The sequence below is a fragment of the Nicotiana tomentosiformis genome, chromosome 12 (genome assembly GCF_000390325.3).
Source record: "Nicotiana tomentosiformis chromosome 12, ASM39032v3, whole genome shotgun sequence".
In the NCBI taxonomy this organism is placed as follows: Eukaryota; Viridiplantae; Streptophyta; class Magnoliopsida; order Solanales; family Solanaceae; genus Nicotiana; species Nicotiana tomentosiformis.
The window spans coordinates 21,258,870-21,280,786 of NC_090823.1; the positions used below are offsets into that span (position 1 = coordinate 21,258,870).

General features: G+C 34.6%; 1 protein-coding gene and 1 long non-coding RNA gene across 2 annotated transcripts; both read left to right on the top strand.

Annotated features, from left to right (window-relative positions):
- Positions 1–7,782: 7,782 nt before the first annotated feature.
- On the top strand, positions 7,783–8,526 carry LOC104086832 (uncharacterized). Its single transcript, XR_684185.3, has 2 exons — positions 7,783–8,170; positions 8,286–8,526. It is a non-coding gene; the product is annotated as an uncharacterized lncRNA (long non-coding RNA).
- A 6,290-nt stretch (positions 8,527–14,816) lies between these two features.
- LOC104086833 (uncharacterized) lies at positions 14,817–17,660 on the top strand. Its single transcript, XM_009591177.4, has 2 exons — positions 14,817–14,970; positions 15,844–17,660. Exon 2 carries the CDS (start codon positions 15,878–15,880, stop codon positions 17,513–17,515), a length of 1,638 nt encoding a protein of 545 aa, XP_009589472.1. The 5' UTR covers positions 14,817–14,970; positions 15,844–15,877; the 3' UTR covers positions 17,516–17,660.
- The last annotated feature ends 4,257 nt before the right edge of the window (positions 17,661–21,917 follow it).

The following is a 21,917-nucleotide window of genomic DNA, read 5'->3' on the forward strand; positions in this document are numbered from 1 at the left end:
TGCAAAGTATAATTTCTAAGTGACTACACAGTTGCCTACTAATTACAGGTTATAAGCGATTAAACCTATAAACATGCTATCTAGATGATTTACGCACTAATTGGCAGTGATAATAACAGGAGATATTCAAAACTACTTAGTTTGCTCCTATAGGCATGCTTTCTAATAGTGGCAACGAAACAGTGTTAAAAGTTCAATTTTAGAACTTAAAGCAAGATTTTTACGATTAGCGATTGAAACTGATTTTAGCTCCTATAGTCATGTTTCCTAAATGAGCAATTATAACAACAACACATTAACTAATTATACCCTATAGCATGATTTCTAAAATGCAGATTTGGTAGAACATAAATTAACAGAACCCTATGGTCGTAGCACCTAATGAATATGCTGTAATGCACATTGAGACATTGGTCATTTTATTTTCTATAGGCATGATATCTAGCATGTAGAAACAGAATATGTTAAACGAATTAAATACCTATAGGCAGGTTATCTAACACACACAATAGCAAAACATGTTCGAGCAAAGTAAACACCTATAGACATGATTTCTACCCGTTTCATGCAAATATTAAAATAAATCCCTATTCCCAATTTTACTAATATCCCAATTGTTATTATAATATTATTACAAGCCCAATGAGTGAAATAAATTACAGAATTACAGAATAGCTATAGTGGGCCTAAGGCAGGCCCAATGTATACCTAGCCTAGCTAGGCCTTCAACACAGTTTCACAACAGCCCAGAAACAATCTCCATTCACACAAAATAGCCCACATCCGATAGCTATCAAAAGTCCCAGAGGTATAGCCATTTACACAAACCAACTGGTTTATCCAGTAGGTGAGAAGAGGGGGCAAAGTTGAGCAATTAGGAAAAAGGTGGCAAAGAACCTTGGACCCTAGTGTGTCAGAGTTCCCAAGGGCTTCAAGAACCCAGGGCAGTGCTTACGCTAGGGAGGTTGATAGAGGAGACTTAGGGGAAGGGCTTTGGCTTTCAGCCATCCCCAGAATTAAACAAGAAACAACCAGTGAAAATAGTAGTAGGGTAATAGGTTTGGAAAACATTTGCAATCTTGTAAGATAATCACATAATGAACTTCAAAAGCAAATTTACACATTGGGCAGGGTGACATATGATAAGGAACAAGGAGCATGGGATTGTAAGTTAACAGGCAATGGTATTAGACTATTAAAACCAAGTAATGCAACTAATTTAGGACTTAAGGGATCATATTATACCAAACACAGGAGTTAAGCAATATAATACAAACAGGATCAGGTAACATAAAGAGTGTCAGTTAAGGCAGACTGGTTTTAAAGGATCACAAGTTGTCAGAGGTACAGATTGGATATGGCAAGAATACATAGGGTGATAACCATAGTCATAAGAGCATATAACATTCAGAGTAAAGGTCTTAAACAAGTTAAGGCATACTAATAACATCAAATTGGTCATTAGAAGTTCAGAATTAGCCAAAGAACATAGATTGAAGCATATAGTCAAAACAGATTTTTCAGGTTATCACTAACTAAACTAAGCATGCTTCATTTTGTATAAATTAATTAGGCTAAGTGCAAAGCATTATTAAGCTAGCAATCACAAGCAGAATTAGGCAGAAAGGAGTCAAAGAAATACATTAGATCATGCAGTTCAGAGAACATGCTAATTAGAACATAATAAACATTGTGAAAGTTAGAAACTAACCAGTGACTGTGCAATAAACAAGAAAAAAATTGCAGTAAGGACCCAGCGTCCTGAATGTGTCAAGTTCCAAGGGTTTTAAGAACCCAGGTAGTGCTCACACCCAAGAGAGGTCAGAAAAAGTAGAAGTCTGGTGGCCTTGGCTTTTAGCCGGCCAAGAACCAAACAGAATCGAATAGTGAACAAGTATAGAGTAGAAAACTTCAGCTTTTAGTGAATGAATAGTGATTCCAGTTCTGTCTAAAGGGGGAACGGGGATGGGTTTATATAGTGGTAAAAATTCAACACACAGACAAGGAAAAAAATCAATCAACCTCAAAAGAAAAGGAAAGAATAACATGCGAAATTGATTCAGAATCAATTTAAGAGAAGTCAAGCAATCCTAGTTTTTAGGAAAATAAATATTACCAGAATATACACAAAAATAATAACATAGGATGAATATAGACCCAAATAGCACTAAATATCAGAGGGTCAAACAAATTTTGGTCCGATTTAAGAAAATCTGAAAACCCTAATTTTAGGGTAAGACAAATATTAACAAAAATATAATAAAAATAAACCATAGTAGAATATAGGACAAATATGGACATAATAATACTTAAAATCAGAGAATCGAACCTATTTTGGTTCGATTAAAAGAGATCTGGAAACCCTAATTTTAGGGTAAGTAAGAATCCATAAGAGATACATAAATATGCGTACTTACGCAAGATGATGAATGTAGACAGAATATCAGAAAAGTCAAGGATTTGAACCGATTTTGGTTCGATCCTTATGTGATTTGCTTTACATGTCTAGGCAAGCAGTATAGAAGAAGAACCAGTACCAAAGAGAGGCCGTATATGGCAAAGGGTAGCCATAGAATCCCATATCGTGTGGGATTATGAGAGATTTTAGGGGGCGGCGGCTAGGGTTCTTAGGAGGGAGAAGGGAGGTGGGATATGAGGGCAGCGGACGGTGGGAAATGATTAGGATTAGGGATGAGGGTGGTAATTAAAAGGAAAGGTTTAATCTGGGCCATTGATCTCAGAGATCAACGGCCACGATTAGAGGGGAACTGGGTCGGGTGGTTAAAACGGGTCGCAACCGGGTTGTGGGGTTGGGTTAATTGATTTGGGCTTGGGGTTATTTGGGCTAGGGTATTAAATTTTGGGCCAGTAATTGGTCCGAAAATAGGTAGGAGTTTAGACTAGTTTTTAAATACCTAATATTTAATAAAATAATAATTTATAAAAGTAATTAATAAATAACAAAATATTATTTGTGCACTAAAATGATTAAAAATAATTACTTAACATTATAAAAATATAAAGAGTCATTTTCGCATAAATAATATAATTATACATGAATATGGGCTATTATTACAAAAATGTGTAATTAGCCCTAGAAATGCAAATGTAATTTAAAAATGTAAAAATGCACTGAAAATATTTAAAACATCATGTTGGTGTAAATGATAAGTTTGGATGATTAAATCATCATAAAAATAATTTGAAAGATAATTATTGGATATTTATACAATAAAATGCAGAAAGAAATTGATTTAAAGTCCTTAAAAATTATGGACAATTATGAAAAAGCTTGTATAGGTTTATAAACTAAATTATAATGCAAATATACTATTTTGAAAGTGTGAACAAGATAAAAAAAACAATGGTATATAGGGCATTTTATATTTTGACAAAAATTCATTCATCAATGCATTCCACATGAGACTTGTGAACACAAGACAGACCATAAAAACATACTATTGTCTTATTTTGTTCATATGAAACACTCAACATGATTGTCGAGTAATAATAATGCTTATCAAAAGTTGAATTTAATTGATTGTTGTGCGGTTGATGGTGAAATAGTTATTTTTCGGTTTCTTCTTTTTTGTTTTGTTTTCAACCAACAACACCCTATTTACTAGTAGGCTGTGATATTTCCATAGGAGCTCTTTGAGGTTTTGATTGATCACCTGGTGAAAAGGTTCATATGTAGAATACTCTATCTATGGTGAAAAGTAGTATTATCTTTGTGCATATATGTTGATAATGTATAGACAAAGAGAACCTTATGCGATTAAGTTGTATATTTTTTGGTTTCACATTTGAGATGTTAAAATATGTATTTAAACAAGCTAAATTGCATATTATATGGTGTCAAAGGCTAATTTTCAAGGAAGAGCTGCCAATAATTTCAATTGGGAATATGTTAAAGCTATGTGGAAAAGCAACATGCATGAAGATGAGCCAGAATGTAGGAATGTATTAACTGGCCCGGTTGAGTCAATGACTAGGTTCAACTCATTTGGATTACCAAGATCTTAATTATCAAAATTCAAATAAAACTATGCATCCTTCTATTTCTTAACTCTCATAGTTGTTCCTTCTCTTTATATTTATTTCTTTTTGTTGGTTCTTAATTCTCTTTTATTGTTCCTTCTCTTTGTATTTCTTTCCTTTTTAGTCAATCTTCTCAAATTAATGTCCACAGTCCAGTTGGTGCAAGGGCATTTGGCAATTCTTGAATGTTGAAGGATTTTTCAATGTGTTTAAAAATTTCTTTAAGGCTCGAATATTGTATGTATATCTATGAATGAGTACTTGATTTGAAGTTAATATTTGTTTTAAAATTGAAGTTAAAATAATTGTACATTTAGTGGTATGTGGATATGTACTTCGCTTGGCAAAAAGAATAGTTTGTGATTTTCAATACTTGTGAGTGAATTTAACTATTGGTCGTTTGGTTTTCTTTATGTTTTTAACCAATGGAGTTGACTTTAGAAGGAACCTCAGAGTAGTTCTCTCTTGGAATAACCCAATGATGGTCTGCCTTACGGAGACAAAAATGCAGGAATCAGCCCATGAGGCCCTAATTGACGAGTTTATTCAGGTGGAATGGTCATGCTATGGAGGGAACATAAAATTGCACAGATGGACCCCATTGCAGTTACCAACCAGGAGATCCATGCAAATGTTCAGGTTAGTCTCTCAGCCCAACCCTGAATTCTATTAATTGTTTATGCCAGCACTAGGTTTAATGATAGAAAAATTCCGTGGGAAACTTAGAACAACTATGAGCATCCCATAATCAACCCGGAATCTTATGTGGTGATTTTAATGAAATAACTTCGGTTGCAGATAAATTTGGTGGTAACCCTATTAATAAAAAACATGCATTTGCACTGATTACTTATCTATAAATTAACATGATGGACCTTGGCTTTACTGGGTCCGGATTCACATGAAGTAACCTAAGAAAAGTTAAAAGTAACCTAATTCTAGAAAGATTAAACCGTTTCCATGCAAACCCCTTATGGCTTAGCTTACACCCAGACTCTACCATCACTCACCTCCCTCGAACCCATTCAGACCACTGCCCTCTGCTACTTTCTCTCTCGAAAAATACCAGGTCAAATAACTTATTTCGCCTCAAAATAATGTGATTTAGCCACCCTGATTTTAGAGGTATTATAGCCCAGTATTGGCATAACTAATGTTTTTTTAAAACATCTCCAGGAATGGAATAAGTCAACCTTTGGCAATATGTTTCACACTAGCTAAAAAGGCTCTTCTAGCTAGACTAGCGTGACTACAAAATATTGATACTGCCCGTAAAATCTTCTTTCACCAAAATCTAGAGACCGGCCTCCCTTATCAGTGCAACTTGGTCCTAAAAAATGAAGAAGATTTTTGAAAATGGAGATGCCAACACTAATTCTTCCATATTTTCACTATTCAATGGCGTAGACGTAATAAGATTTTAGGGTTAAATGACTCCGTAGGTAACTGGACTTATAACCAAAAAGAGATAAAATTCATAATTCTAAAACACTACCATGCAATTTACTCCACTGAGCTAAAGTCTAGTTCCAATCTCCCCCATGAACTATCGCCTTTTGAGTATGCCCTCTCCGATGAGGACATACTTCACTTACCAAGACCCCTTTCTGAAGTGAAAATCCATCGGGCCATTAATTCATTCAAACCTCTTAAAGATCCTGGTTCGGAGGGTCTTCACCCAATATTTTTCCAAAAATACTGGTCTGATACTAAGTCAGCTATAATACAAATTTACAAATTAAAGATGCATTTGCCTCCTCCATCATACCTCTAGAGATTAATAACACCTTTGTTACTCTTATACCAAAAGTGAAGAACCACAAACATATCTTATAATATAGATCAATCAGTCTTTGCAACACTATTTACAAAACCATCACTAAAATTATTGTTAATAGAATTCGTCCCTTCCTTAAACACCTAATCAGTCACACCCAATGCAGCTTTGTTCCGGAAAAGCGAGCCGTTGATAATGCCATCATCGTTCAAGAAGCAATCCAATAATTTCAACACATGTCAGGTTGCACGGGCAACATGATGCTTAAGCTAGACCTTGAAAAAGCTTTTGATAGACTCGAATGGTCCTTCATCCGTAAATCACTCTATAATTTAGGTTTTTCCGCCATTTTCATTAACCTCATCATGAATTGTATCTCGTCTCCTTCCATTTCCATCATGATAAATGGTAAGCCCACAAATTCTTTCGAACCATTGAGAGGCATACGCCAAGGAGACCCCTTTGTATGCAATCTTTGACCCACCTAATTGACCAGGCCACCCTCAACGAATACTGAATACCAGTTAAGATTAGTAGATCAGGACCACCAATTTCACATCTACTATTTGCTGACAGCCTTATCTTATTTTCTCGAACTGATATATAAAATGCCAGTACGATTATTAATATATTCAGCTCCTTGTACTTTCAGTCGGGGTGAAAAATAAACTTCTCCAAATCGAAAATCTTCTTCTACAAAAATGTTCCCATGAACACCCAAGTAGTTTTAACAAATGTGCTCAACATTTGCTCATCTACAAGTTTTGGCAAATACCTTGGCTTTCAACTTTCAACTTATTTCCCTAAAGGTACAGATTGCAAATTCATTCTTGATAAAATGAATAATAAGCTATCAGGTTGGAAAGCTAAGCTATTAAATCTAGCGGGCTGAACTACCCTTGTCTACTCAGTACTAGCCAATATCCCTAACTACTCCATGCAACACAACCTACTACCAACTTCTACTAGAAACCACATCGACCGCATTTAATAAAACTTCCTTTGGGGTTCCACCTCTGAAAGAAGGAAGATACACCTTGCCAATTGGGATGTAGTCACCAGACCAAAAAACTTTGGGAGATTGGGCCTATAAAAGACGCATGAAAAAAATTTGCAATGCTAGCAGGGCTTCTATGGCGTTTCAACATCAACATAAATACTTTGTGGGCTAAAGTTCTCAAAGCAAAATACATCCAATACATATGTACAGGGATATACCAAGTAAAATCAACTGACTCCTATGTATGAAAAAGTATGACCAAAGCCCATGGTCTCTTTCAATCAGGGTTCTCTTGGAGCATAGGTGATGGAACTACCATCAACCTCTGAAATGATAACTGGCTACCAAATAACAACGGCCTCCGTAAATCCATCCAAGGTCCCATCACCCACATGGAAGAAGAACCCATAGTCTCTACAATCATATCCAACCACTCTTGGACTCTCGACAGGATCTCATTAATATTACCATCTGCTATCATAGACCAAATACACCTCACATACATTCCATTCTCAACCCACAAACCAGACCACTCATTTTGGAACCAAAAAGCTCTTGGTAACTTTACCACCAAGTCAGCTTACCTACTTCAACTATAGATCACAAACCAACTCCCTCCGACCAGATCTACCAATACCTCTTGGATTTGGCGTATCAAGTACTTAAATAAGTTTAAATTCTTTCTCTGGCTACTGCTCCGCCAAAAACTCCCTACTAGGGACTTTCTATACAAAATAAACATACTCCAATCAAACTTTTGTCACTTCTGTCCTGATTTAATGGAAGACATCCACCATATTTGTTTTTACATGGATAAAATCCAGCTACTTATGGCCTTTGTTTAATATACCCATACCTCAACAACACAACCTTGACACATGGCTCAAGGAAATGTGTAAAAAGGACACCACCATCAACACACCTAACGCTACTATATACTCCACCCTACTACCATTCCTCCTTTGGAACATCTGGGTTAACAGGAACTCCAACCTGTTCAACCACACATCTGCTACTACTTGCTAAAAAACATCATCTTGCAAGTCTCAGAATTCATATCACTCACCACGACCATAGCTTCCTCAAACCCCAGACACCAAGTCCCAATCAAATGGCTACTGCCACCTCCAATGCTTTACAAGCTCAACATCGATGGTGCTTTTGAATCAGATAACCACACCAATGGTATATAGGGGCTGATTAGAGACCACACGAGCTCATGGGTCGTGGGGTTCGCACAGAGCGCGATTGCAACATCTGCCTTACATGCTGAGCTGCTTGCCCCATTAGCAGGGCTGGAAGTTGCTTTCACAAAGAATCTCTTTTCAATTGTAATTGAAACAGATTCCCAGGTATTATGCAATTTGTTTAATTCCCAACAACATCAATACTCACATCTTATTGCTGATTGTTGTTTTTTTCTTGATGTTGTGGGACTGGATGCGATAACTCATATATATCGGAAAGGAAATTATGTGGCTAGCGCTTTAGCAAAATATGGATGAACCACATGCATCTAGCAACAATGGAAGTGGACAACACTATATTCTGGGAAACACCTCCGCACTTTATTTTATATGCTTTCAGTAATGACAGATCGGAAAGAGTCGCTATGCGATCTCTCCTTGCTATGTAATAACTGAATCATATGCTTTTCTTTTAGTTATGAAGTAATCCTTTCTTTAGCAACAAAAAGAAAGTTTCTTTAGTTTTCATTTTATGTTTCTTTTTCTTTTTTGAATAGAAGAAAATACACATACACATATTTAAAAGTGAAATGTTTTTCATATAAACTCTAAATCCAATGAAAATATTGTATTTGTAATTTAATCTATTAATAAAGTTAATATTTATATGCATAAACAAGAAATTCTTTATCTATTCTATCACAACTAAACTTATAAAAAGTATTATTTTTAAATTTACTGATATCTTTTCAACCGCGCGTAGCGCGGTAAATTCACTAGTGTATATATATAAATTTGACTATCATAAAGTTTAAGACCCTTTATTAAAGCTTAGCTTTAGACCATTAATTTTATTAAGCCGCTTTAGAAGATATTATGCTATTCTCTTTCCAAGCTTGCAATTTAGTGTTTTTTGTTATGAAAGTTATGTGTTACCTCTCAGGTGCCGTACATGTTATGCTTCGAAATGTGTATTGTGCAAAGTGAACTAAAAATGTGGTAAACTTAATGGAATGAGATGTTAATACTAAGTTATTACCCATCCTCTTGCTTTTCTTCAGAGTTCAACTATAGGTCTGCTTCTAATGCTTCTTCTTTTTATTTATTATATCTTCTTCCTTATTTTTTTCACACGTGTCTTCTTAGACAATATCAAAGAAAGAAGCATGATTCTTTTAGTTACTATATATGAAACATGTTAATAAAACCCACTGAAATACACAAATCACACCTATTTATTTTGTTTTAGCTAAATAGCTATGTGGCCTAATAATACGTTGTCAACACACTAAAAGGGGAACCCACATTTTCTGTCGTACGAGGGGTAGTTATAGGAATAGAAATAATTTTATGTGTATTTTTGGACCAAAAGATAGACGGAGAATAATTTTAAACCATTTTCAAATGATATGAGTAATTTTGACCCTTTTTCCGTTGAAAAAAGCCATGTTTTATAACATCACATTAAGGTGTTACAACTTGTTCATTTACTTATATAAATTTCCAGTTGCAACATTAGTGACAAAAGGTACAAAATTGTAGCATTTTGGAGGAGAGAGGGCAAGAAGGTCATGGAAGCTCATGTGAAAAGTGATTTAATTGCAACCGCTTAGATTTTCATTTCAAGAGTAAAGATAGGAGTTTAAAAAGAAAATGTATACTTATAAAAATTGCCCATTTAATCCCTTATTTAGTAGAGTACTAGCGTTTAAATTAAGTTTGCTATTATATTTAAAAAATTTAAATGCTATATTTGTTATAAAATCTGCCTATTTCTGTAACAGTAATAAAGATATGCTATTTATGTATGTTACTCTTAAGAAGTGTAAAATTTTCTCTAATAATTAGAGTATGAGCTGTGATTCCATGAGATTGCTATATGATGTGCTTCCCATTACATAATCAAGAAACTATATCAAAAAAATTAATGGAAAGTGTTGGTGAAATTACAAGTAATTACAGTTGAAAAAATAATATGAAGAAAAATAAATAAATATTCTTTAAGTTGAGGCGCGGATATCTCGCTCTTTTTAAGGAGATTCAAGCCCAATGCGGTAGCATCTTCACCGGTCCAGCAGTAATATCCTTGACTTGTCCCCTCCAGGATACAACAGCCCGACAACGTCGTATGACTCGAACAAACTCTGGACAAGTTGTTGAGTCCAAAACTCCACCAAAATGAACACCTTCCTTCAACAAAAATAATATTCTCTTTTGTAGAGAATAAGTTGTTGACTTAGATTTTCTCCTTCTCTTAAATCTCTTTTTCACTACACCAATTTCACTTTTTACATGCACACCACAATATTTTCCCATCTACGATACAAGGAAGAAACACCACTATTTATAGGTGTAGAATCTCTTCCATGAAATAAATAATAAGGTAGTGAGATAATAAAATTGTAGAATATGGTTGTGGTAACAAAATTTAATATTTAGTGGGTAATTAGTAGTAGATAGTAGCATTAGTGGTTTCATGAGTTACACCAAAGTAATGACCACTTTCTTGCCAATTTATAATCATTACTTCACAAAAAATAATGCACTTTAATATTATAATTTTATAATTAAAATGCACCAACAGAAAGATCTTATAAATCCTTGATAATTTGGAAATGGAATGTGAATTTAGCCACTATTTTTTTTATTTAAAGGAAAATAAAGGGGGTGTGGGTACAAGGGTCCTGGTACTATTCATGTACGAAGAACCTTGAAGGGGGATGCAAATTTAGGGGTGCTTATCGGGCGGATAATTATGCTTAACGGTTTGACTTATCGGTTATTGAATTATAAATATAGTAATCTGCTAGCCATCCAATAAGATAATGGGCAGATTGGTATCTGATTAACGATTATCAGGCGGTTTATCGGCTAAACCAAATAGAAATATTTTGGTATAATATTGAAATGAATTCTTTTTTATGGGTGGTTTTGTTAACTGACTCACATCCTAACAGACCTGATGAGCTGGATAGAATTAAAAATTATGGTGGAAAAGTTATAAATTGGAATGGACATCGAGTCTTAGGAATTCTTGCTACTTCAAGATCCATAGGAAAGTGTAAATATAAAAATTCTTAACGGGTTAACGGTTTATTCGATAAGAAAATTGAGTAATCCGCCCCCAAACCGTTAAGCCGTTAATTATAAAATCTCAATCTGTTCACCATCCATTACCCCCATAATCCGATATCAATAAGCCAACAAACTATCGGTTCGGTTCGGTTAACAGTTTTGATTCGGTTTTGAACAACCCTAGTTGCAATGAACAAAAATCTCACTCGGGGACCTAAAAGGCAAGCAAACATTCGAACATGAGTGCAAGAGATCAACCGATAAATGGACGAGCTCAATGTCACGACCCAAAATCCAACTAGTCGTGATGGCACCTAACCCAACCAGCTAGGTAAGCCAATTATCAACTATCCAATTTCAATAATAATTATTAAAGAAATTTAAGTAAACAAAAATCTTAATCTTATACATTCCCCAAGAACTGATAGTACAAATCATGATCTTCTAAGAATAGAGTTTACAAATGTGGTATGAAGTAAATACATCATCTGTTTGAAAAGTACATAAACAGAGTTTTATGAATCTAAGACTACCATGAACAAGAGGCAGCTACAACCGGAACGCAGGTACATCTTCAGATCCATCTCCCAACGAACACAGCAACATCAGCAACCAACATCTGCACGCAAGGTGCAAAAGTGTAGTATGAGTACAACCGACCCCATGTACTCAATAAGTAACAAACCTAACCTTAGGTTGAAAGTAGTGACGAGCTTGTACCAAGGTCGGGTCCCAACTTCAATAACCAACAATAGTTCATAACAACTTAAACAAGTAATACCAGAAGTAACTCAACAATCAAATGCTCAGCAAAAACATGATTTCTGAAAATAGTTCTGCATTTCAAGTACATCAATGAAAACCCAAATCGTTTACCGGAGTTGCCAAAAATATGAATAAGTTTGAAAACAATAATTTTTTCAAAATCCTTTCAATAATAAATAAGATCTTTCATTTTTCTTTCCAGATAACCAGTGTAAAACAAATGCATTACTATGCCCATCTGCCAATATGTGTGACAAATCATGAATGATGTAACATCGTACAATATGACAAAAAATACATCTCTATGCCTGAATATCATGTGTGCATGTCAATGCAATGTATCTCAGAGATGAACTCATATGCATACTCTCAGAGTATCAATTCACTCAGCCCTCCCCATCACTCAGTCCTCATAGTCACTCAATCCTCACAGTCACTTAATTCTCCTAATCGCTCGGCACTCGCACTCGACACTCGGCACTCGACACTCACACTCAGTAGGTACCTGCGCTCACTGGGGGTGTGTACAGACTCCGGAGGGGCTCCTTTAGCTCAAGCACTATAATCTGCACGGACAACTCACGTGTTGTACGGACAACTCACGTGCTATAGTATCAATATCTGGATCCGCACGAATAACTCACGTGCTATAATAAGCCAATCTGGCCTGCTGCGGCGTGCAGCCCGATCCCATAATAATAAAGTATATAAAGCCAATATGGCATACTGCTGCGTGCAGCCCGATCCCATAATTATTCTCACAATCAGGCCCTCGGCCTCACTTAGTCATCAATCTCTCCAGTCTCTCGGGCTCACAATATTATGAAACTAGTCCGAAATGATGATATGATGAATCAATAAATAGTAACAGAGACTGAGATATGATATGAAATGAATGAACATGATTGAGTATGAAATTTCATTTTAAAAAAATAATTCAATAGCAATATGACCTCTGTGGGTCTCAATAATACTGGCACATAGCCTTAATATGATTTTTAATATGATTCTCAGCTCAATTTCTTCAACACATAAAACTACATAGAAAATACCAAGATTATTTAACTACAAAATTTTACGAAACCAATTACGTCACAATTTCTATAGTGCACGCCCACACGCCCGTCACCCAGCATGTGCGTCACCTCCAAACAATTCACATAATACGTATATTCAGGATTCATACCCTCAGCTCCAAGATTAGAAGAGTTACTTACCTCAACCTTCAAGCTCCGAAAATAGTACAATGCTCCAATTGATTAAAATGTCCAAATATCACTCACAATTCAATACCTACCATTAGATATCCCAACTACATCAAAATAAATACGAAAAGATTCATAAATATCCATTTAGGCTTCATAATTCGACAACAAGCCTTCAACCATCCCAAATTATCCAATAGGCCCATCCATTAGCCTATTCAATTACATTCTTATCATTTAATAATCATTTGGAGTCATTTATAATACTATGTTAATTACCCAATATCATTAAGTCACTATTCATTGTCTTCTCCAACAAAACCATATGTTCAAGAACACCCATTTCAAGAACTAGTGTTGTATGTTGTGAAAATGGTGATTCCATATTCAATTTGTTCATCAATTTAAGTTATCAAGTTTATTGGAATCATTAGAAACTCAAAATAATTCCTTTTATATCAATTCATTACTATTTATCTTCTTCTTTGCCCAAAATATCATTTTCAAGATCCTCCCTTAGGGTTCATACAATATCCCATTATAACTTCAAATAAAATTCATAAACATGCTACCCATACTCCAATATGACATATATATGAAGCTCAAGTGAAGGGATTACCTCTTGGTGGAAGAATCTAACTTTTTCTTTTTTTGGTGTTCTTGAAGATTCAACCCATTTTCTATGGATTTGATCCATATTAATGTTAGTATTATCACTAAATGATGTTATATAATCATCCTTGTACCAAAATAACTTACCTTGAAGTGTATCCATGGTGGAAGAGCTCCTCCTTCTCTATAGAAATCCATTCCAAGATGAAGAACTAACTCATTCTCTCTCTAAACCAACGTTTTTCAACTCCTTAAAATGACCCTTGAAGCTGTGTAGCCTCCTGCGTAGGCTACGCACAAAGGCTACGCAGGGTGGACTTCCATTCCCCTTCAACTGAAAGTTGCTGGATTTGCCTACGTAATAGTGCGTAGGCTACACTGCTATGCTGCGTAGGCTATGCAAGACTCGCGTAGCTGTTCTGCCACTCTTTAGTAAAAAAATAATAACTTTTTGTAGTAATCTCCAAATGACAAACAGTTTGAAGCATTAGAAACTAGACATATAGACCTTTCTTTGGATAGGTTATATACCATATAAATCTTCATATCGTGAGAGTTATGCTCATTTGAAGTTAGGTCTTGCGCGAACTCGCTTGAAACTTTATCTCATCATATAATTTTTAACTTGACTTAGCCTTAGGGCTCTTCTTAGACCATAAATCATTCTTAATGCACCTCATACATATATTATGATGATCAATTGATATCATTCAAATTATCAGTCTTGTTCATACCCGAATTAATATAATTAGCACCCGCCAATCTTCTTAATGATCTTAAAACTGTTCGAAATTTTTTCGGGGTGTTACACTCGGGGGAGGAGAGAGCCAAGAGCCATGCTTTCAGAGTAATGGGCTTTGTTTTCTCTCGTTTCACGTTGATAGTCCTTATTAATAAAACATAATATATATATAATATAAAATATTAACAAAATTCTCATGGCTAGAAATTAATAAAAAATGGATTAATGTTCGAGTTAAGTTAATAAAAAAAACAATTTAATTACTTTTCTCTCTTAGGGGATAATATAGTTTTGGCGTAATTATTTGTTTTTGTGCTTTTAACAATCTTGGGTTGTGCATACTTTACGCATAAACTATAACAACCAAACTGCCAATTTTCGAACCATTTAATATCAACAAACTTTCTTCTTATAAATTCTTTCCCTGCCAAATTACTCTTTTCCTTTTTTTCCCCTTTCCTCTCCTTCCTTCTTTTTTCCTCCAAATTCTTCAGTTTCTTTCCTCTATCAATTATCTACTTTTTTAATAATGAAGGCTTTCGCTCATTTTTTTTTAATAAAAAAAGGTGCATCTTTCTCATTTCTTTCCCCTCTCTCCCCCGTTTATATAATCCTTTATTAATTTGTATATTTTCCTGTGATGATTTCAAGAAATATGTGATATTGTCAGTGACGAAACCAAAAATTTCATTACGATTGTTCAAAATTAAATATATACATAAATTTTTGGCTTGTATATGAAGCATATTGTATTATATGCACAATGCATTTTTTTTTGACAAAGGTGCTCAATTGATCACCCTTCTATCTTTGTGGCTCCGGCGTTACCTGTTGGTTATAATTAACATTAATAGTTGAAGAATAGAGAAATAATAATTTTTTTGTGGACAAATTAAAGTGCATGAAAAAAATAGTATTTTCTTTCGGAATTTTGTTAAGAACATAACGAGATTTTTAGGAATGATTTTTTCATCTTTTATTGAATTTAATAACATTTAGATTTATATGATGAGGTTTTCCGGAGAATTGTTAATTGAACATATTATATTGGTTACACTATTGTGGTTTAAGTTTGACTATTTGTCTTGTGATTGTTACAACTTAGCTAGCGTTTGGACATAGTTTTGATTGAAACTTGAAAAAAGAGTTTTTGAAGTTGTGTTGAAAAATAATTTTTAGAAGTTGAAGTTATGTTTGGACATGCATTTCATTTGAAGAAAAGTTAATGTTTTGTGAGTGGGAAAAACAAAATTCACCCAAAACTGCCATAAACCAGCTTTTGAGAACTTGAAAATTCTTTCCCCAAAATATGATCATATTTCATAAACGAACAATATTTTCAAAATTATTTTGAAAAAATGAAGCCGTTAATTAGTCCAACTTGTAAATCTTAGACTTGTTAAGTATTAACCTGTTTATACATTTTGCAACAATTGCAGGTTCAAGATCTTGTCAAGGACTTTAGGCAAAGGAATGGCAACAAGGACAAGGGACATTGCCCCTCTAGTAAAGGGTAAGAGAAGCACCAACATATCTAAAACAAAGTCTCTTGTCCACACACATAATGCCATTATTCCTACTGCCTCAAATAAGAACATCATCCCTAGCTATCTCAAATCCAAACCAGCTTCATCAAATTATTCCAACATTCACCATAAACAAACTCTAAAGCATAAAACATCGTTCGATAAGCCTCCTTCTAGTCTTGATAATGCTCATGGCAAGAATGTAGCTTCGTCGAGTGATCCCAATATTCACAATAAACAAACTCTAACTCGAAGAAGATCGTTGGATTATAAGGCTGCCCTATCTTCTAATCTTGATAATACTAGAGGCAAGAAGCTAGTAGCCTCATCATCAAGTGTTCCTCCCAACATTCATAATACACAAACTCTAGCTCGAAGAAGATTATCGTTGGATCATAGACCTCCCTTATCTTCTAGTCTTGATAATACTCGTGGCAAGAAGCTACCCTCATCAAGTAGTGATCCCAACATTCACAGTAAACAAAGTCTAGCTCGAAGAAGATTATCGTTCGATCATAGGCCTCCCCTACATTCTGTTCTTGATAATAGTCCTCAAGGTAAGAAGCTTACCACATCAAGTAGTGATCCCAACATTCACAATAAACAAACTCTAGCTCGAAGAAGATCATTCGATCATAAGCCTCCCTTGTCTTCTCCCCTGCTAAAAAACAGAACAATATCTCCTAATCCTAGGGAAAGAATTATCAAACCATCCTTATCATTTTCAGGTAAAAAGTCCACTTCCCAAAAACCCCTTATGAATAAATTGTCCAAATCATCTCATACTAGTACTAAGGATGTTATTGGGAAAAAACATACTCCTGGCCTCTATGCTAGGGCAGTGAAGCAAGATAGTCCTGCTGGTTTAACATCAAAAACATTTATAACATCGAGTTTAACAGATATAGTTGAGCATATTGATCCTCAGGGTGAAGAATTAGAACAAGAGGTAGTAAATAGTGAAAGTAATTTAGTCATTGATGAAGATAATGAAGAACTAAGTGAAATTGTAAACATCGATGAATACCTCAAGGCTGCTGAATCCTCATTATATGTTGTCGAAAATCAAAAAGTCGTTAAGATGGAAATAGAAGAAGAAAAACTACTAGTTGAAGAAACAAGCATCAACAACCATAAAGAAGTAGAAGAAATCAAGAAGGAGCCTAGTAAACTTGATGTTGAAGAGACAGAAAAACAAGAAAGTGCAATAAGAGCATTGAATGAGAACCAAGAAAAGAAAGAGGAGGTTCAAGAAAGTGAAGTATTATTAAAAGAATTGGATAATTGTCAACAAGAGAAAGAGGAGGGAAAGGAAAATGAGGAAAAAGAAATGAATTTGGATATTAAAGAAGAGAAAGAGGAAAAAAGTGAAGGAAGAAACAAAGGAAAGGAAGAGAACAAAATTAGCACTATGGCATTTGCAAAGCCTTATCTTCATTTGGTGCAAGGGAATAAGAAGGAAAGTGTAGTATCTAATGATGTGATTGAAGAAACTGCAAGTAAACTTAGAGAGCAAAGGAAGAATAGAGTGAAAGCATTGGCTAGTGCTTTTGAAACTGTCATTTCCTTACAAGATCACAGGTAAGTACATATACTTGTGTTGTTGTGTATAAGGACCATTCATTGTTGTAACTTGTATGCTTATAATTCCCCCAAAGAAGTGGATATTGTAACAAAAGAAAATTGCTTTTTTTGGAGCAATAAAAAGAATTTATACATTATGCGAAAAAGTGGGACATTGTTATTTTCCAATTGTAATATTTACCGTCATATATAACTATGACAAGATTGTTTAAATTTTCATCTGGTAACTAGTCGAGCTCTGTTTGATCTCTCAAAGAAGAACCCGAATCAATTTCAGGTTATGATGTAGATTACATGAGTGATATGGTTCTTAATTTTTCACCGTTGAAGCTGATACAGAGGCATATTCAAGATATAGAATCAGAGGGTTCATAACGATTTTATTCTATTTTGTATGTGCACGTGCATGTTCAATTGGATCTGCCCCTGTCCTGATACCATTGATTCCTTAAGAAACTTATAAGTCATAACAAAAGATATTAACGATTAAATTGATTTAGGTTATGAATTCCTCTTTTAATCTTATTGTAGTATTAACCTATAAATAATATTCCCTTCATTTCAATTTAGATGATGTAGTTGGACTTGACATAAAATTTAAGAGAAAAAAAGAATGACTTTTGAAATATGTGGTGCTAAAACTTAAGGGGCAAAATCTTAGTGGGACCATAATATTTGTATGACTATAAAAGCTTCTCATTAAGGATAAAGTGGGTAGAATGAAAAGTTTAAAGTTAAATTATTTTTAAATATAAAAATATGTCTTTCTTTTTTGAACGGACTAATAAGAAAAACGTGTCATCAAAATTGAAACAGATGGAGTAGTTAGCAGACTTACGGGTTTCTCCTTGCGGGAGCAAATTGTCTGTAGCAACCACGACTCGATTTACTAGTAGTTGGGAATCCTCACAAGATGAATTTCCTTGTTTTCACGGATCTGTTATTACTGGTGAAGTCTTTAAGTACTAAGGTGGGACTTGAGGAACTATAGTAGAACATAAAATTGTTTTAGCTTAGAAATAAGAGCCAAAGTTGAACCATTTGGTGATATTAGTCAATCGAAAAATCATGTAAAGAATGATTTTTAGCAAAAATCATGTAAAGAAATTGACCTTGAGAGTTGAGACAAACTCAAGGCAAGAATTGCCTTTAGACCACACAAAGAGACAACATCACGTTTTCTCAAGTAATATTCGGTACATCAGCTTGTGACAAAGAAAATGAGACTCTCGTCTAACTCAACCCTAAATGTTAACTCATAAAATGAAAATTATCCAAAGATACAAGGATTGATCATTCCTTTGACTAACGTAGGATATTCTAACACGTAACGTGAGATCTTATTATTAATCCTAGGGGTAAAATATCACTTGATATAGCTTTGAGCATGGCTTTGAAGTTACTAAACTTGGGCTCCCAAGGACAAATCGTTCACTTAGTCCAACTTCAGACTAGGAATTCGACGGTTGGACATGGTCCATTGTCCCACAATAATAATATAGTATATTAATTAAGCTATTAATCTTGGGCTCTAAAGACAAAGTTTTCTCTTGGTCTAACTTGGATTTAAAGGTTGAACCTAAGTCTACTTTCAGTCAATACATAATAGTGCAATATAATCCTAAGCTAGAAAGAACAAATAGAAAGAGATGAATTCTTTTTTCTTTTCATTTCTTGGGTTAACCAAAGAGAAACAGTAATTCAGTACTTATAATAACAGTATCATGATCATGACAATAACAAAGGAAAATTTTAATTAAATAGCAGTTTGTTCAATAAACTTAAGACCTATATATTCTTTTGGCTGCAGAACTCATAAAGAAAGTGAAATTAAACAAAATAAATAAATAAATAACAAATTATATTCTCCAAAAACTCTTAAACAGTCGATTACTTGCTCAACAAGAAATCTTCATGATCATGTACTGTACCGAAGCTCCAAAGAAAGCTGTCTTTCCAATCTAAGTTGTCTTCTAAAATTAGCAATAAACACCTCCGATCTTCGATCAATGTCATTTTCATCATCGTTATCCACATTACTTCTGATTCTTTGAATACAACGTATAGAAGGATCATCCCGTTGTTCAAATTCATCAATGTCGCGAATTACATCATATAAGGAGCTGCTCTTACACTTTTTGAATAATTTTATAGGATGCTTCCTTCGAAAGCTAAGGATTTTTGAAGTTAATTTCCATTTATGCATGTTAGAACTAAGTAGAAAAGCTATCTTCTTGGCTGCATTTTTCATCAGTGTCTTTAATAGTGACCAATTTTGTGTTTTCATGGCCGGCTAAGTTTGAGAGTTGGATCTTTTCTGTTTAATGTGGGAAGGGAAGGTAAGGGGTCTCTTATATAGAGGTAGAAAGAGCTGAAAATTGTGAGACAAGTTACACGGTTTGGCCAGGCAAAGATAATAAAGAAATGCTAAAACTGTTATTCACACTACACACTTGAACCTTAATTTGTTCTTTGCTATTTGGCACTAAAACTATTTCATTCTTTGTTCTAAATGACTCAAGCAAATATTTACTAATTGTTTGATCGTCTTATCTAAAAGTTTAAGTAAGTGGATAGACTTTTATTAATTATATAATCACACCCTTTTATGTGTGTGTTTGATTGTTTTTCATGGGTCAAGTATTGAAAAATCTTTTTGATGGTAGCGAGACTTGAACCAGGATCGGTATTTTCTCTCTACTATGTTAAAAAAATAGATATTGTGCATAACTCAACTAAAAAAATGTCACGCCCCGAACCATGGCCTGGGCGTAACACGACACTCGGTACCTAACTGCATGTGACCGAGCGAACCAACTGGATGGATGGATCAACATGTGGTATAATTGTAAGATGAATATAAACATGCAACATATTGATTAACTAAAGAGTCTGATTGAAACATCATAAATGCGAAAAGTACTGAAAAGTATGCAAGTATAAACGAGTAGCCGACAAGTCTAACACATAAAAGCCTGCTAACATCTGACTCACTCGACTATAGTTTACGAAGCCTCTAAAGAATACTGAAACTAAAACTGATAACTGATAACTGAGAATTGATAACTGATAAACCGAACTGAACAAAGAAAGTAAGGATATGAATACTCCATCTTTTGAATGATGAACCACCTTTTATCTGAATAAATAAACTGTAGCCTAAGGCCCAATATATATATGTGTGTGTGTGTGTGCGCGCGTGCGCGCGCGCACAAACTGCGGCCTCGGGCCCAAGTACAAGTGTTCAACATTCAGGATTTAAAATAAAGAACTTAGAATCATACTGCAATACATGATTCTGAAATAGTGAACCATATTGGGTTACATGATATCGGAATGCTAAATAGGACTAGACTAAGATATATATTCATAATAGAATGATCTGTCATAACTAAGACTCATGGGATATTGAATGAATTATGAAACTACGTCATCTACAGAATAGAAGTTCTATAACTATTCATAGAACTGAGGCATAATTACTTTCTGAGAAAATTCGTAATAGTCATAAGAATGAGACGTAGGGACACTACAAAAAAAATCGGCTTTAGTGACGGGCGAATTTCGTAGCTAAATAGTATATTTCCGTCGCTAAATAGGTTTAGCAACGGAATAGCGACGGATTAGTATATGTCGCTAATTTGCTCGTAGCTAACCCCTTACTAACGAAATAATTGAATCTGTTGGTAAGTTAGCACCGAATTAGCTACGGTTCGTATCTATTGCTACTCTTAGCGACAACACATATCCGTCGCAATTATCATCAATTTTGTCGCCAAATCGACAAGTCATTTCGTCATTAGATTTAATTGGCGACGAATATTTTCTATCACTAATCCGCCGCTAATGTTTGTCGCCTCTTTCAACGGTAATCTATGGCAATATATATCAAGAGGAACCAATATTAGTACTGCGGATCATATTTTAGTAACTTAAAAATTTTATCAAACATCTTATGGGCGTAAAGCCATATAGCCCTCATTAATGGAGTTTCAACATCCAACAAACTATTCTCTCGCTCCTAGATAATTTTAAAATCTCAGATTGTTATAATCAACATCATTCTTTATCACCCATAAGATAAAAAATACTCTTAACCAATAATCAATAATCAACAACCTAAACCTATAACCGTTCATACTTTTCTGTCAAACCCATTGAATGAATTGGGAAGTGGGGCATTAGGGGTTTTGAATGAGGAAAAAGAATTAAACTAACCTATTTAGGAGTATAGTCGAAAAAATAAAAAAAATTAATAAAGGAAAAAAAATTCGCGAATTCGTGGGGTGCGCTCTGCCCCCACTTTACTGTTTTTTGGTCAATCGCGTCTGCCTTCGCGCGAGGCGCGGATTTAGATGAGCCCAGTGTTGGCTATTTTTTTAGCTTTTCAAATTTAGCCACTT